At 62.5% G+C, this 17,801-nt stretch overlaps 1 protein-coding gene across 1 annotated transcript in view; it reads left to right on the forward strand.

The window, feature by feature from the left end:
- Window positions 1–2,195: 2,195 nt before the first annotated feature.
- ADGRB1 (adhesion G protein-coupled receptor B1) overlaps window positions 2,196–17,801 on the forward strand; it is a 70,960-nt gene continuing 55,354 nt past the window's right edge. Inside the window, exons 1-2 of the mRNA XM_087825528.1 lie at window positions 2,196–2,293; window positions 14,091–15,086. Coding sequence (XP_087681654.1) covers window positions 14,318–15,086 — 769 coding nt within the window. The 5' untranslated portion in view covers window positions 2,196–2,293; window positions 14,091–14,317. The remainder of the gene's footprint in view (window positions 2,294–14,090; window positions 15,087–17,801) is intronic.

Raw genomic sequence — 17,801 nt, forward strand, 5'->3', positions numbered from 1 at the left:
CCTCTGTGGCCCTTCTGACCAGCCCCTCAGGACACCCCCAGAGGTACGGGCCACAAGTTGGCTTGCAAGAGGGACTGGTTTGGACAGAACTCCACCTGATGACCCATGTGCCTGGGCGCTGGGTTGATTTGAGTTGCCCTCCCCCTGCCCCACCCCCAAGGTGGTTGGTGCTGGTGGTGGGGCTGCTGCTGATGGTGATGGTGGTGACCGTGATGGTGGTGGAGTGCCACTGGTTGCGGGTTATGGTGATGGTCATGAGAAGAACAGAATGGGGATGAGTACTGACATTCAGGCTGAGGATGGTGACAATAATGTGAATTAATGTTTGATGGTGACGCTGATGACACCCGGATGGAGCTTCCTGCTGGGTCTGCTGAGAAAAGCCGACAGTTGGACCAGATGTTGGGCTTGGGCAGCAAAGGGATTGGTGGACTGCTAACATGATGAGTGTGTAAGGTATTGGATATTCAGGCAGAGGAAGGGGGATTTCACATTCAGAGTGGACCACAAGTTATGAAAAGAGCAAGAGGCTGGAGGCAGAAGCATCCTAGTAGAGAGGGATCTGAAGTAACCTCCCTGAGGCCATTCCTCCAAGATTTGGAATTTCACTCTAGAGTCTCTCAGAAGAGGGGCTATGGATCTTTAAGATGGGGGATGAAGTAGCTTATGGAAAATCAAATCCAAACATGGGAATGGATGTCCCCACTGTCCCCAAGTAAACAGGGTAGCCAGAGGGTGAGAATGGGGAGAGGGTGGCTGAGGACAGTCACACAGGGCAAATGGTGGGCTACACCTCACTTTCAGACCCACCTCCTTGTGACTCCTCTGCCAAGCTCCTCCCTCAGCATCTCTCAGGAGTCCCCCTGAAGCAAGACTGGACAAAGGCAACCTGGGTAGCTCAGACTGGCCCTCCCCACCCCCACCAACCCGACCCTCTTGGATGAGTTCTGCAGTCTGTGCCTCTGACTCACCTGCCCATCACCCATTCCACCTTCAGCCCACTCATCCACCTATCCAGGCACCATCCTTCCATCTGCACAGCCCACCGGTGTCCTCAGCCCTCCACTCGTACGCCACCCATCCATTTACACAGCCACCTACCCTGTCCATCCTCACTGCCTCATTCCTCCATCGGTCCTCCCACCCTCCATCCAATGCTCCACCCATCCATCCGACTGTCCATCCTTCCATCCTCCCACCCTCCATCCAGTGCTCCACCCATCTGTCCATCCGTCCTCCCACACAGCTCTTCCGTCCACAACCACTTACCTCACTCATCCTTCCACGCATCCCATCCTCCCCTGCACCTATATTGCTTAAGCACAACCCCTTGTAACTTCCCTCCATTCATCTGCTGTTTGTCCGTCCACCCATCCACCCACCCATTCCTCCGTCAGTCCACCATCCACCATCCAGCCAGCAGCCGGCCTCTCCTTGGCTCCTGGAAGACGCAGAGAGCAGAGCCCCAACTCCTGGCTCTCCTGCTGCCTGGGGCAGGGGCCGGGCTTTCCTCCCCGTGCGCTCGTGTGTGCATTTTATTTGCCCCCCCCCCCCGTTATCTCGCTCCCCTCCCCCACACCCCGCCCCCCTGCTCGCGCTCCCCTCTAACGTGTGATCTGGAAGCTCTATAAAGCCTGATGTAATCCGTAATGCGGTCTCTAGCTCCCAATTCGGGATCCAGTTTCAGAGAGCGAGAGATTGGGGAGCGCCGGCAGCCCGGTGGGGGAAGCGGCTCGCCTCTCTCCTCCCTCCTCCTGCTCCGCGGCCTCCTCCTGCCCGCGCCGCCCCGCCCCCGGCTCGGCTCTGCTCCCCCGCCCCAGGAAGGGGGAAAAAGGCGAGAAGAGCGGGGCCGGCGACAGGAGCGGCGGCGGCGGCCGGAGAGGGAGCGGCGGGCGAAGGCGGCAGCGGCGGCGGGCGCGGCGTTGGCGGCGGCCGGGCGAGCAAGCGCGGAACCGGCGAGCCGGGAGCGCAGAGGCTGCGCTGCGTCCTGACCGGGCCCGGGCCCGCGCGCCCCGCGTCGCCTGCAGCCCGGGCATCCGGACCTCCCGGCGTCCGCGGGGCTCCCGCAGGCGGGGGGAGGGGAGGGGAGGGGAGGGGAGGGACCCGCGCGCGCCGGCCCGCGCGCTCCGGGGAGCGTCCGGCTAGGCCCGGAGCCGGCCGGGGGCGGCGGCGGCGGGAGGAGCACCCCCTCCGGTCGGGCGCGCGCCTCGGCCGCCGGCGACCAGGGCGCTCCTGGGGATTTGCAACTCGCCGGATCAAGTCTTCGCCAGCGGGTCCGCCGCTGCTGGGGAAGGTAAGGAAGGTGCGGGCTGCGGGCTGGGGGCGCGGCGAGAAGGGGCGCAGCGAGGGGGGCGGGGGAGGGGCAGGAGCCCGGACTTCCTAACTTCGCCGCGTTTGGGGCTTCAAAGCTCCTAGGTTTGCCTTGAGAGCTCGCGAGTTTGGACCCCCACCCCCACCCCCTACCCCCTTGCCTCCTCCAACGGCAGCGACGGAATCTGGCAGGTTTCCGAGCTCCCGCACCGGGCCAGCTGAGGAGGGGGCGACCCCGGGCGTGGGAGAGCCTTTCCGAGCTGCTCACCACCCCCCAGTCCGCACGCACGAAGACTGGTCGTGCTGGCTAGCTGGGCTGGGGGAGGTGCCCCCTCCCATCACATGCACAACCCAGGGCAGGCTGGGGAAGGCGTTCCCGTTGTGTCCCCAGCACCAACAGACGCTAGCAGTATGGGACCTTTGAGAGCCCCAAATGTGAGCCGCACAGCCACACTTAGACCCAGGTAGGCTGGGGAGAGATAGCCCAGGCTGCCCCCCTTCTCCTAATCATACCCGGAGACCCCTACAGACATTTTGGGGCCCGAAATGTCTTTCCCCCACTCGCAGAGCCTGGGGGCTTGCGCAAGAAGCTCCGGGTCTCCCTCGAAGCCCTCACCGCTAGACCCGACATTGACGGCGGAGACTCCCCGGGGTTCTCCCCCGAATAGCGCCCCCAGCCCCAAACACGCACAATCGCCCTGGCTGTTACCTTGTCTTCTCCTTCCACTCGGTCGGACAGGCCGCACGGGTAAGCCGCTTCGAACTTTGGGTCGGCGCTGCGCCCTCCGCGCGCGGTGCGCGAGGCCAGGCGCCGGCGTCAGCGGGCCCGTCCTCGGCGGGCAGCGCCCGCCGGCCCCCGAGGCCACCGCGCTGGCTCGGAGCGGCCCGGAGCCGCCTGGAGGAGCGGGCATGGCCCCGCGCCTCCCGGGGAAGCCGGGCTCGGGTCTGGAAGGCGCCCTCTCCCCTGGTTCCGCCGCCCCCGGGCCGCGCAGAGCGGGTCTTGAGCCTCGCGAGGGGGCGGCGTAGCTGGAAATTGCGGGTCCGCGGCTGCGGCTCTGAGCGGGGCCCCTCCGCCGGCCGCGGCGGCTCCTGCTGGGTCGCTTCGCAGGCAGCCCGGAGCCCAGACCCCGGGCTGCGGGCACCTAGCCCTTTTCACTTTCATTCTGGGCTTCCAAGTTTCCAGGAGCACAGGGACCCAGGCTGGGACGGGCAGGCCCGAACCCACCCGTCCCCCAGCACCCCTTCCCCCTGCGCGCTCCCCACCGCGTCCCATTCCCCCGAGCTTCGGGGGAGGATTCCTTAGCGGCAACTCCTGGCGAGCTGAAAGGCGTGAAGGGGTGTAGGTGGGCAAGGGGCGAGCACCCCCATCTCCGAGGAGCCCCCTGGGCATGCGTGTTGGGGAGGGTGCTGGGAGGTCCACGCTCCCTCGGGACCCTAGGGGACCCCTGGCGCCCTCCCCCACCGACTCAAACCCTCCCCCCTCGGAGCAGGAGCCCCTGAGGGGGATGGGCAGCGGCCGGGCGGTTGAGAGGCGGGGGTGGGGGGAGCGGGTGCGAAGTTGCGGCCCCTTTGAACACCTCCGAGGTGTGTGAGGTCTGGGGAGGTGGCCATAGCTATGTCTTCTAGGACCCCGAAGCCTTCACATTCTTCTGCGATCTCCGCAGCCGCGGGGGCGGCGAGGCGGGTGGAGGGAGGGAGCCGCCCCCTCCCAGCCGCGCGCGGCGGCGAAACTCCGAGCCCGGACGCCCGGGTGCCGCCGGGTCCGCCTTTGAGGACCCTAGCAAGGTCAAGCAAGCAAAGGAGGGGGCGGGGGCTCCCGGGCACGTCCTGTCGCGTTGGGCCGGAGCCTCGGGAGCCAGTGCGAGCGGCCCCCGGGACGGCTCCCAGCTCCCGCCACCGCGCGGGTCCCGGGAGGCGGACGGCGCGCGTTCGGCAGTCCCGGAGCGCGGTGCCCAGACCCGGCTCCCTCCCGCCCCCTCGCCCGCAGCGCCTCCCTGCCGCTTTCAGACTTGTTGCGCGCGGGGCTGAGAGGCGGGTGCCGGCCGGGGCGCCCCGGAACCCGGGGACGCGGGCCGGGCCTCGAGGCCCGCGGGATGCGCCCAGGCAGCGCGCGGCTGCGCGGGCGGGCGCGGCGCTGGGGTCTCGAGCGGGGAGTTTGACGCCTCCTATTCTAGAGAAAGGTGTTTGTCCCCTTCGCGCTCCTGCGCGGGGGTGGAAAATGCGATTCGTCGCCCTGGGCATCATGCCGAACTCCCCCGAATCATGGGCCCGGGAGGGGAAGCAGCCAAGTTGCCGGGCCCTTCCCTTGTCCGCAGGCTCTGCTCCCTCGCGGGCCTCGGCGGTCGCGTCTGTGAAATGGGGGTTCAGGTTATGCTCTGGGAGCCCTTCCGGCCCAGGCCCCGACCCGGGATCCAACGTGCCGGGCCCGCAATGTGCTGGGTCTGCAGCGCTCTGGCCGGCCGGGTGGGAGGCAGGTCGGCGCTTGCGGACACGGCCTCGGGCCTGGAGGGAGGCGGCCCCGGCAGGGCCGGGCGCGTGGCTGCGGCGCGGCAGCCTCTCGGGCTCTCTTGCCCCCTAGCTGGCCAGCATGGGCCGGCCCGCCTCCTGGCCCTGAGCTCGCTCCCTGGGGATCCCTCGGGCTCTGGGCCCCGGGCCCCGGGCGCCGGGCGCCGGGCTGCGGTAGCGGACAGAAGAGGGCGGCGCGCTGCCTCCGACGGCCGGGAGAGGGCGCACGCTCCCACCCGGCGCCTTGCCCGCCCCTTCCGCCTCCTCGGCCGCGGGGGGCGCCGGCCACATCCTGGGCAGCCCCCGGGCTCGCTCGCGCCTCCCTCTCCCGCTAAGGCGGCTCGCTCGCGGCTCAGCCCGGGCCCCAGTCACTCCTCTCTCCCCAAACTCGCCTGGCCCGGTGCAGCTGTGCACAGGCGGGAGCGGCGTGTGCGTGTAGATGGGTGCATGGGCACGTGTGTGCCGCTCGCGCACGTGCTTGTCCCGCGGCATGTGTGTAGACATGAAGCTGCCACGTGTGCCTTGAGCAGTGCGGGTCTTGTGTGTCCCCTGGATGGCAATGTTCAGTGGAACCCTGTTCTCCCTGTGGTAGGTCCTGTGTCTGGAAGCCCTGGGAGTAAAGCTCTCACCCGGAGCCTGGAGGGTTGTTAACCTCCTAAGTGCCAGCAAACCCACTTTCCCACTGTCCTCTGGACGCCCAGCCCCAGCCTCCCTGCTGCAGCTGTGCTGTGGGCAGAGCCCTGTTTTCTGGGTGAACACAGAGGGCCCCAGGAGCATCGTGCAGAGACCACATGCACACACATACTAAATGTGTGGGTGCCCACATATACACACTCACACTGGGGGTGAACCGCGTACAAGGCTAAGGGCATGGTCTCCCGCCACAAGGCTGGTGGGAATATGGGAGGACAGAGGCCCTGACAAGCTCCATGAGTGGGTTCTAGGGTGGAGGACAGCCACATGCAGGAGTCCAGAGGTGGAGCTCCCCAAGAGGCTTCCACAGAGGGGTGGGCGAGTGGTGGTAAAGGGTCAGAAGGTTCTCCATGGAGGGAAGAGTCACGCAAAGGGCCTGTGGAAGGTGAGTGTGCAGGTGTGAGGACCAGACAGGAGTTTGAGAAGAGAGTGACTGGCAGGAAGGGGATGGGGGTGAGAGTGGGGGAGCTTCAGAGGAAGCAGGACCAGAACTCAGAGCCCTGTAGGCCTCAGGCTATGTCCTGGGGGCAGGTGACCTGGGAGGGTCTTAAACAGGGATGGTAATTTGGCCAGATGGACATGCCAAAGAGATGGCTCTCAGGAGCAGCAGTGTCAGGGGAGGCAGAATACACAGGGGTCCGCCCCGCCCACCCCTACACTGTATGCACATGTTAACCTAAGAAACACTTAAACCTGTGAAGAATTGTGAGTTTATTGAGTCAAACTGTCGACACATGCCAGGAAGCAGTATCTCAACAGTTTGAGATGATGCTCTGGAGAATGGCAGTTTTGCAGTTTTATACATTATAATCAAAAGAGGAGACCTAAATGGGTTACGTGAAATCCATGGGTGAAAGATCAGGGAGGTGGGAGAAGGAGAAGGGGGGAAGCTCTGGGATTGGATAGGAAGTAAAATGATGGACACACAGGTCTTTGACTTAGGCGGGTGCAGGACAGTTAACAGTCAGCAATTAACTCAATAACAAGGAGGGGATTTGCGGAGCTTGTGCTTTGAAGGAAAATTACTTTGTTTTGCAAAGGCATGTTAATCGGGTACGATATCGAAGATGCAAAAGACGAACAGACAGGCTCAGTTAAGGTAAAGATTGACCTTTGTCAGGGAAGATAACAACCTGGGACACGACTACCCACCGTAAACTGCTTTCAGTTTAAAAAGTTTTAATTTCAGACCATCTTTTATGGTTACTTTAGGTCTCTGAGTTTGCAAGGTTGCCATTCAGGCCTCCCTGAGCCTGTCTGATTAGCATGTGGCCCCTTTTCGCCCACACACACTTCATTCATCCCAACCAATGGTCACCGTCTTGATACCCCGCCCCTACCCCCACCCCATCAGCATAGCCTGTAAGCAAACACAGTGCAGCACACCATCCCATAGAAAAGGGAGGCACAGCATCCAGGCTCCACTGTCTGGAATCTGGCCCCCCTGAGAATGTTCCCATTGTGGGGACATCAAGGCTGGCAGGGCACAGGAGAGCCCCTCCTCCCACCGCTGCCCATGACAGTTACCGGGGAAAGTGAGGCCTGAGAGGGCAAGAGCTTCAGTTGGAAGTATGACACCCCCGCCTCCACAGTGCAGGTGACAGGGGCAGGAACCATCCTCCGCCCAGGAGACCCAGGACTGAAGCTAGATCCGGATCCCTCCGTGGCTTCCCCTGCAGCTCAGTCTCCTAGGCTGTATGGTAGGGTCACAGTCTCCTGTCTCGGGATGAGTCAGGACCAGAGCCCTGGGATAGCACACAGAACGCTAGGAGGGGCTCCATATGTCCTGCTGTGTGTCCCCACCCTCCTTTCTCATGTTAACTCAATTTCTAGTGACAAGTGGCAAGTGGTGGGAACAGCACCAAAGGACTAGAGTGCAAATCGAGTCTCCTTCCACCCCAGACCCCAGGTCCTCCCATCCTGTGGAACTCTGTTAATGGCTCCATTGTCCTTCCAGAATGTTCTGTGCCTCCACAAGCCCAGCCCTGTGCGTCTGTCCCATGAATGGTTTCAACAGATGGAAGTGTTCTGTGTTCCCAGGCACACCTGGCTCACCCACCCTCAGCCCACCCACCCCTGTCATCTTTCCCACACCCCCACCATTGCCCCCACCCCATCTCACCCCACTCCCTACAGCCCCCAGAACCCTCCCTGCCCTTTTGGCACCTCTGTCATCTTCATTTTCATGCTGGTCCCACCACCATCTTCCTGGCCTTGGAAGTCTATGGGCATCCTTGAGGGCTGGCTCAGAGGGATGCAGACAGGGACCCTGAGGCCCCTGGGCCCTGCTCATTGACTGTGGGATCCCAGCCACAGCACCGCCAGAGACCGGGAGAGGCCCCCAGGGCAAGTGGCCAGAGTCAGGCTCGAGCCCAGGCAGTTCCCTGGGCACTCACAGGCAGATTTGGGGATGCTGACATGGCTGGACGTGGGCTAAGGGTCCCTGAAATGGTGAGGAGGCAAAGGAGTGGCGAGGAGGTTGACACCCCAGGTGCTGGTGAGCAGGGCCTCGGAGGTCTGGAGGGTGACACAGAGGTGGCCTGGCCTGTCACTAATCCAAACCCAAGTGGGGATGGAGGGAGCACAAAGCCCAGGCCCACCCCCTAGAGTCTGTGCCCCCCCCCTCACTCTCCAGGGCCCTGAGCCCCAGGGAGTCATAACAAGAACCGCCTCCCACCTTGCAAGGCCACTCTGACCAGGCCCACCCTGCCTTCCTCTGCACCACGCACTCACCCACACCCCACACACATACTGGGGCACTCACACGTGCACACACATGGTCCTCAGTACCCGGCTGTCCCTGCTGAGGGCCCTACAGTCCAGCTCTGGGTTGCAGGTCACTCATCCCATCTACACCTGGCCCAGAGCTGAGAGGTGCCCTCTGTTGATCCCCTTCGCTTCAGCTGTCCCTGACAGAGGGCAGCAGGCACCCAATGGGCATTGGGCCCAGGTTAGGACCTGCTCCCCTGGGTGCAGCCTCCAGCTGAGGAGCCTGGCTCCTCTGACCACTGGGACAGCATGCCTACCCTGCCTCCTTCTTGGACAGGCCAGTCCTGCTATAGCCGTGTAGAGGCAGGTTGGGAGTCATTGGGAGCCAGGGACCTGGCCTATGTAAGTGCGTGTCTACTCCCATCCCTGCACGTGCCAGGCCTGCACAGCACACCCCTGGGATCTCAGCGCCTCCTGCCCTGGGCAGCCCCAGGACCTGGCTGTGCAGCCTGCCCATCCTAACTGCCTCTTCCGATCTTGACGCTGTGACCTTGGGCAGGTGACCTTGGGTGAGCCCCTTCTGCTGGGGACCTCAGATCCTGGCATGGCATGGAGTGTGGGTGGGGGTGTAGTTGTGGGGCAACAGCTGGGCAGGCACAGCAGCAGAGCCTCTGCCTCAGGGCTTAGGGGCTTACTCTAGGTACCGAGCAGGGGCACAGTGAGAGGAGAGGACAATGGCATGTCACGCCCAGGTTCTAGGAGCCTCCCCTCCTCATAAGAGTCCCCCACCTCCACCCTGCGAGGAGGCCCCAGCCCATGGGACAGATGCTGTCACCATCCTCGCTTGGGCTCTCTCCAGGAGAGCATGTCTATGTACACATGCTTATTTGTGCTTTTGCATGTGTATGCACGTATGGACATGCATTCACGCGCTTGTGCATGTGTGTGCATGCTTGGAGGGTGCAGTGGGAGCACAGGGAGGGGTCACGTTCACTCTTGGGAGGCTCTGCAGGCTCAAGTAAGACTTTCTCAGGCAGTCACCTTACCCCGTGTGTTGAAGGAGGAGCACCGGGCGGGGGCAGGGGCAGGGGCAGCCTAAGATGGGGGCGTGGTATGCGCCAAGGCTCAGGAGCTTGAGTTCACGGAGTGTCTTCAAGGCCTACAGCTGGTTTGGGGTGACAGGGTCCTGAGGGAGAGGAAGTATAACGAGGCCTGAGGCCTCCAAGGCCCATCAAAGAGCTAACCATTGACTCCAGGGCTAGGTGGCCCGGGGCAGTAAGGTGGGATGAAGGGTGACAGTGTCACTCCACCGTTACCTGGGATCTGTCTGCCTCCTTGTAAAATGGAGGCAATGCCCATCTGGGCCTCCCTGGGTCGGGGGGCAGGTGAAGGTGTGTATGGGCAGCCCCAGGAGTGGGCCTTCCAGGGGTCTCCTCCTGGGCAGTTCTGACAGATTCCCCCAGTGGCCCCTGAGCCCAGGCAGGCAGGCAAAGGAGACCTCCCATGGGGCTAGGCCTGGCAGATGTGGTGCGCAAGCTGGGCCCTGATGGCAACCCAGCCCAGCCCTGGCATCCCCTCCCAGCTCTGGGGGATGCCTCACTGGTCTGCCCATGTCTTTACTGTGAGTGGACTCCTTAAGGCTAGCTCAGGACTCCCCTTAGGTCAGCCAGGGTGGTCACTGGGGCCTTGTTGGCACGGGCTGAAGGTGGGGCAGTAGTGGCCTTGGGGAGGGGAGGCAGTCTCTTCCAGGGCCCACCTGGCTCTGTGCTTATGGAAGGAGGCCTGCAGGGATCTCCTGATCCCTCCTTGTGGCCCCAAGCCCCTGAGACACTCAGACTGGTAGTCCTGGGCCTGCCTCTGCCTCCCAGGTGACCAGGCTGCCTGACCTGCCACGGCCCGGGAGGTATCAGTGTGGCCTATGGGGCACCTCAAACAGGGGCGTGGAGGAGAGGCTGCCCTGGGCTGGGGTGGTTGAGCGCCCCTAGGTGGCCCCTCCTGCTTGCTCTCCCAGCCCCTGCCCACCACCAGCCCCTGAACTGTCCTTGATGCCTTGGTGCCCACCCCGCCCCTCCCCCAGCACAGCCTCTTCCCAGGACACACAGGCAGGCACTGTTCGGAGGCCAGGCAGGACGACAGAGCGCCTTTTGTGGGCTGGTGTCTGGGGATGCCATTGGCAGCCTGGGGTGGGTGGGGAGGAGAAGTGGAGGCTGGGCCTGGGGAGGAGGGTCGGACGGGATGGATGAGGTGAGGCTAGAGCACGAGGGGCGGCACCCAGCCCCTGCCCTTGTCGTCAGGAAAACCGAGGCACCAGGGCTTCTAACTGTGGGGCGTGGGTTGCAGCTCTTCGCACATGTGGGGATACGCCAGGTCAGGGTGGGAGGTGGTCACAGAGTCCCTTGGCTGATGGTGACCCCGAGAGCCTTGATGTGGGGTCAACTCCTACCTTGAGATGAGGCCGTAAGATTAACAAGGGAGGGAGAATCCCGAAAGATCTCAGACCTGGCGTATGGTTGGCGCTCGGTAAACGGCATCATCGTCATTCTTTCTCCTTGATTTCAGTTCCAGCTCCTTGTCCCCACCTGGTGTGGCTGCTCTCTCAAGTCGCCACCTCCACTGTCATCCCTTCTCTGTCTCTGGTGGCCTCCCCACAGCTCCCTGCCCAGTGCTCTCCTCTCTCCACCCAAGATACCTTGCAGGCCCTGGGAGGCCGTGCAACAGGGACGGGGCCGAGCTGGCCAAAGGGATGGAGGCTGGACACCAGGAAGAACTTCCTGGCAGTGAGGGCAGTTTGGCCCTGAGAAGGTGACGGGAGAGGTGGGGTCCCCACAGCTTGAGGGCTAATTGAGCACTGTCCTTGGGACTCTAGGAGGGGAGTGCTGCTGCAGGCCTCAGAGATCCAGGCTGGGATGTGGGGAACCAGTCACCAACAAGCGGCCTGTGGTTCGGGGAGGAGACAGTCACCATGTGAGAACTACAGAGAGAAGTGACCAGTGACCACATGAACCCCCAGCACTGGGGTCAGCACCCTCCAACGTCTTCCAGCCCTTCACCTTTATCCAGCAGGCTTGGAGAGCTCTGACCCCAGTGGGGACCTGGGCACTGGGTGTGGCCAAGGGGAGGGGTGTGAGCCAGCCTGGGAGCCCAGCACAGGAGGCTCTTGGTGTGGAGCCAACCTTCCTTCTGCTCGGCGGACCTCCTCTTATGGGGCCCTACTTTGGGCTCCTCAGGGCTCCAGCCTGGCCACTGGGCTCTCCATTACAGGTCCCCTCTGATAGGACCTCCCGTCCAGCCCTGGTCTCCATCCTACTGCCCACACATCCCAGCCCACACTGAGCTCAGCTCTCCTTCCTGCCTCGTGACCATGGACAAGCATGCTGCATGCATTCACACACACATGCACATGGGCACATGTATGCACACCCAGACATGTGTGCCCACACATGCATGTGCATACACAAAGGCACATGCATCAACATATAAGTGCTTGTACATGTGCACACATCTGCTCCGCCCATCAGTGAGGGCTCCCACCACCCCCTTGTCCAAGCTGGAAGCCTAGCCATCTCCCTGACCCCGTCTCCCCTCCCACCCCGTCTCCCCTCCTGGCCCAGACACCACCACCCCTGCTCTGCCTGCTCGCACCCCCCGTAGTCAGAGAGACCCTGACCCCATTTATCCCAGGGCCCCGCCCACACACTGCCCCCTCCAGGACACCACCCTGGGTCAGGACCTCCCCAGCATGCCCCTCCCCTATCTCAGATTCTACTGCCTAGACGTGGGATGGACTCGACTGGCTGGTCTGCCCCAGGGCTACATGACCTGGGGCCTGACACTGAGATGCCCCCCACCCACCCAGCTCTCTGCCGACCTGGGCTGCTTTGGAGGCGAGAAGGCTCAGAGGGGCCCTGAGCCGCTGATCCCAAGCCTTGCTGGAGGGTATCAGGCAGGTGGTTGCTGTAGATGAAGATGCCTCAGCCCACTGGAGAGGACCGTGGTTGTGTTGGGGACAGGGAAGGTGGGTGGTGGGCAAGTGGAGGTTGAGTGACCGCTGGCAGGTACAGGAGCCATCCGTACTGGCAGCCTGGGCCTCTTGCCCAGCTCTGCCCTGTGACCCAGCCAGGAGAGGACATAGGGCCAGGCCAAATACTCAGACTCATGGCTTGGCCAGCCACTGGCCAGAAGTCAGGGCGTGTAACCGCTCAAGTCAGAAATGTCCCAGACGACGTCAGGGTGCCAGGAAGTGACCTCAGTAAGTGACTTCAGCCCTGCTGCTTCCATCCCCATCCTGGCTTCCTAGTGGTCTGGGTGGTCCCTCTGTGGGACCCCAGGGCTCCAAGGAACCCTGTATGAGAACCCATGAGTGGACACTTTTAGGCTGTCTTCTGGCCCCAGGAGTCTGTTGAAGGGTCACTCCAGAGCCTTGGTTCCCGGAGGTGTGTCCGGTTCAGCAGGATCTAGTTGTGATCAGTCTCCACTGGGCTGGGCTGATATCCACCTGGGACTGGGTGGAGTCTGTGGACCCCTCTGGGGCATTGGGGAGAGCCTACCCTGGAGCTGGGGCTCCGGGGGGGTCTCATGGCATGCTGGATCCCAGCCTGGACTAAGGGAGGGCACTGCAGCCATACTGGCTCAGGTGAGGTTCGGAACGCATTACTACCTCTGTGGAGAGGCTGGGCGGCAGCCTCTCGGGTCTGGGATGGGCTGTGGGACTCTGGCCAAGGCCTCGTGATCCCCATACCATGGGAGTGGGCACCCAGGGTAGGCCTCTTTGCTACAACAATGTCCAAGGTTGCCCCTTGAGTGGTCTAGAGATAGAAGGGACAAGGTGCTTCCCAGAGGTAGGAGCCAAGTGCAGAGTCTTCCCAGCTCTGCCCAGACACTCCAGGATGAGATGTTTGCAAGTTCCCTTATCAAGGGACCCGAAACTTTGCCACTAAAGAGCCACCAGAGGGCCAGGTCGGGCCACACTGCCTACGGTGACCCAGAACCCTGCCCCGCCTCCTTCCTGCTGGAGTCCTGACGCATCTCTGGGTAAACCCCAGGTCCAGTGCTTACCCCCCCGCCGAGAGTGAGGCTTCACCCCCCATTTTACAGATGGGGAAACTGAGGCTGGGAGGCACGGGACTTGCCCGAGACCATGCAGGCATGAGGGGGCAGCCAGACTGCAGGCCTGTGCCCGCTGCCTGCTCTGTCTCCAAGGCCCATGCAGGAAGGACACCAGGAGGGGACTGCTGAGCAGTGACTGACCTTGTGTCACCGGCCAACTGGGCCCAGGCAGAAGGAAGTGGCAAGTCCCTGTGGGCAGGCTGCCGGCCTGTGCACGCTCAGCAGAGTGGAGGCACCGGCACCAGGCCAGGCAGACTCTGGGAGGCTGGCCGACACTCTCTCAGCTGCTGTGTGGGACCAATAGCCCAGCCAGGGGCTTTGGGGACTGTGAGGAAACTGATGTTTGGAGACAGAAGGAATTTGCCAGGGTCTCCGTGGAGGCCCAGGTGGATGGATGGCCACTGTGGCCGTGACGGGATGAGTGGGCAGGCAGCAGGCCCAGAGCCCTTGGGAGCCGCACCAGGCTGCTGGCCAGATGGACACAGCCAGGGCCCCTGTGGCACTCAGCCCTGGCCTGGCACTGCCCACCATGTTCTGCTTAGACCTGGGTGAACGAGGTCTCCTGTGCCCCTGGCTAGGCCCCTCCCCCTGCAGATGGACACACTGGTGAGTGGCAGATAGATAGGTGGACCGATCAGGTGCCTGGCAGCAGCACCAGACCTGTGTCAGCTGCCTAAAGCTCAGGTGGGCACTGACCCCACCATGCCCTCAGCCTCAGTCTCCCCAGGGGGCTCACAGCAACCCCCATTCTGCTCCTTCTCTTCCAGGTGCTGCCTACAGCCACAGGCAGGCAGCAGGACCCTGTGTGTTAGGAGCCACTACAGCCCTCTCCATCACCTGAAGGCCTCTCCTCCTGCCCTCGCTTGGAGCCCCTGGCCCCAGCCCTGGCCCTGGCCCCTGGCCTGGTCTGCTTGCTGCTGGACCCTGGCATGTTCAGGCCTGGCCCGCGCCTGCCTGCCCAGCCCGAGGAACCCCAGTGGCCCCGTGAGCTAGGATGAGGGGCCAGGCCACCGCCCCAGGCCCCTGCTGGATCCTTGGCCCCCGGCTGCTGCTGCTTCTGCTGTTCCTGGGGCGCCAGGCTAGGGCAGCCATGGGGGCCAATGTGGGGCCAGGGCCTGAGCCATGCACCACTCTAGTGCAGGGCAAGTTCTTCGGGTACTTCTCAGGGGCTGCAGTGTTCCCAGCCAATGCCTCACGCTGCTCTTGGACCCTGCGCAACCCGGACCCGCGGCGCTACACACTCTACATGAAGGTGGCCAAGGCTCCCGCATCCTGCAGCGGCCCTGGCCGCATCCGCACCTACCAGTTCGACTCCTTCCTGGAGTCCACGCGCACCTACCTGGGAATGGAGAGCTTCGACGAGGTGCTGCGGCTCTGTGACCCCTCGGCACCCCTGGCCTTCCTGCAGGCTGGCAAGCAGTTCCTGCAGATGCAGCGCCAGCAGCCACCTCCTAATGATGACCCCGGGCCCCCGGGCAATGACTTCTCAGTGGAGTACCTGGTCGTGGGCAACCGAAACCCCAGCCGGGCTGCCTGCCAGATGCTGTGCCGCTGGCTAGACGCCTGTCTGGCTGGCAGCCGCAGCTCACACCCCTGCGGCATCATGCAGACCCCTTGTGCCTGCCTGGGTGGGGACACCGGTGACCCTGCCTCTGGCCCCTTGGTTCCCCGCGGTGACGTCTGCCTGAGGGATGGAGTGGCTGGTGGCCCTGAGAACTGCCTCACCAGCCTGACCCAGGACCGGGGCAGGGATGGTGCTCCAGGTGAGTGACCAGACAGGAGAGGACCCGGGGTGGATCCCTGGGCAGAGGGCATCAGGTCTTTTCTGCAGAGTTGTCCTGCCTGCCCACCCTCTTAGCAGAGGCTCAGGGAAGCCAGCACACAGTGCCTGGTGCAAGGGAGATGCTCGCTGAGTTCAGTGAATGAGTGAAGGAAGGAACAGCGGGTCTGATTTCTCCAGCTGAGAGAGTTTTAAATTTCTGACTGGGAATATCCTTCCTTTTTTGAGAGCAAGATGGTCTAATGGGCCAGCAGGCTGCTGTGGCTGGTGGCCGGGGTCTGCAGGGGCCTCTTGGGATGTGGGCTGCGTGGAGAAAATGACCAGAGCAGACTGTTTGGAGATGTGGTCAGGAGGTGAGATCTGGGGGCAGTGTGGTGTGGCTGAACAAATCACTTACACTGCAGTCAGTTACTGAGTGCCTTCGAGGTGTTCCAGGCATCAGGGACACACAGAGACAACCCACAGCCCAGCCCCACCCTCATGAGGGTGGCGGGAAGGAAGGCCAGACGAGCACAGCCAGGGCCCCTACCACAGCATCTTAAGTACAACATGGGGAAAGGTTGCTGGTGCGAGGTCAGGGGTCTCCTGGTCCAGGGGCCAAGTTCAGGGTTTTTAGAGACATGCGGGTGAGCCCTGGGGGGTGTTAGGAATAGCACTGCAGGCCAAGAGCTGGGCGAAGGCCGGGCACATGCTCGTCTGCCCAGCAGAGAGAGGCTGGGCTGGTCCTGCTTGGTGACGAGAGCCAGTGAAAGAGGTATGGTTAGTGGATGGGACAGGACGCAGGGCAGGAGTCAGAGTCTTCCTTACAGGATGCCCAGGATTTCCTGAGAGCATCTGGGAGGCTGGGGTGGTGGCTGGGATGGGGAGGGGGGCAGGGGACAGCTTATCTCATACTCTTGAGTTTGAGATGCCAGGCAGGCAGCTGAACACGGGTGCTGGGCATCCAGGGGCCAGGCCAGGCTAGGTGTTTCATGCTAGGTGGGTGACACTGTCCAGGGCTCTTAGCTCCCCCTGAGCCAGTGAGGCCAATGGACTGCTTCTCAGAATAGTTTTTAAAGGCATAAAATAAGCATGTGGGGCACAAAAGACCCCAGTTGTTCTGGCACCCGACTCTGTTCATGGCCCCCTGGGCCCTGGATCCTAGATTAGACACCTCCATGAGCTGTGAAGGTAGCTGGAGAGGAGCAGGTGAGAAAGGGAGAGGTGGGCAGAGCCCCAAGGAAGGGGGGGGTATCCAGGAAACCAGCAGAAAATGCTCCATCAAGATGGGGGTATACATCAGCTGCTTCATGCAGCTCCCCAGCAGTGGGGTAGGAGGCTGGGAGGACTGACCTTGAGGCTGGGCAAGATGGAAGACACTGTGACCTTGGCTTGGGCAGCTGCTAAGGAGCAGAGACGTGGAGGGCGCCGGTTGGGGGGAGGAGAGCACGGAGCAGTCGTCGCTCGGCCACTCCCCTGCAGCCACCTGCCTTCTGAGCCTTAGTTTCTTCATCTGCAAAGTGGTGACTGCTATGCAGGACTGCGGGGTCATGCAAGAGATGATGGCCCAGGGCCTGGCCCACAGGCCCAGATACACAGGAGCTGGAGACTCTGACTGCTGGGAACTGTCCAGTGCTGCTCAGAGCTGCATGGAGGTGTCCTGAGGAGGAGGTCAAGAGGCTGGGCTGGTGTGGTCCAAGCATGAGGACCAGTGGCAGGAGTTTGTGTGCTGGAGGCAGCCAGAGCTCTACTTCTCACTGAGCACCTACTTTGTGTTCTGAGGCAGGAGTAGGGGTGCAGTGGGTTGACTTGTTATCGTGAAAACAGAAGGGTTACAGGAGGGCTTTCAGCAGAAGAGCGACAGGGGCTGACACTCTCGATGCTCAAGCTGTGAGTGTCCCAGCCCAGAGTGGGGTCCCCGACAGGGAAGGGCCACTGCAGTCGTTCAAGAGTGACCCGATGTTGGCCTGCTTGGGACTCAGCAGCATCTGGACTGGGGAAGAGGGTCTGGCGGTGGAAGGGGGTGGAGCTGATGGACTTGCTGACGCAAAGGATGTGGGTGCAGAGGGAGGAGGTGGCCAGACCACTCCCAGGGTGGGGAGGAAGGTCTGGAGGTCAGAGTGGGACTCGAGTGTGAGATGCTCATGGTTCATGCAAGCAGGGTGTCCTGTGAGCAGGGTGCTCTGGGGCGTGGAGTGCCAGGGCAGGACTGCACTCGTGCCCCCCCAGGCCCTACCCTCCCCCACCCCCAGCCAATCCATCCGCTCCTTTATCCCCTCAGGCCCCTCACCTTGAAAATGGAAAGAATAAAAGCACCTTCTTTCCTGGGTTGCCATGGGGAGTGAGAACTGGGGTGAAAGTGTTTCTGAACAGAAGTGATGTCAGTGAGAGCCCATTAATGCCTGTTTACTAAGAGGCACAGGAGCTAGAGGTCTGGGGCAGGGGCAGAGGATGAGGGGTGCTGGAGGCGGGGGTGGGCAGGCGGGGCTCCCATGGAGGTTCTGAGGGGAATGGCTGGCGGCCATGCTTGGAGGAGGGTAGGCAGGTGTGTGTGGGTGCATGTGTGTCCATGTATCCATGTGCTGAGAGTGTGTATGTGTGTTCATATGTGCCATTATGTGCACATGTCCATGGTGGTATGTACATGTGTGCACATCTGTGTGTATGTGTACAGTACATAGTGTTCCTGTGTGAGCATGTGCATATGAGTGTGCATAGT

This window comes from Miniopterus natalensis, chromosome 16 (genome assembly GCF_054644295.1).
Source record: "Miniopterus natalensis isolate mMinNat1 chromosome 16, mMinNat1.hap1, whole genome shotgun sequence".
Classification (NCBI taxonomy): Eukaryota; Metazoa; Chordata; class Mammalia; order Chiroptera; family Miniopteridae; genus Miniopterus; species Miniopterus natalensis.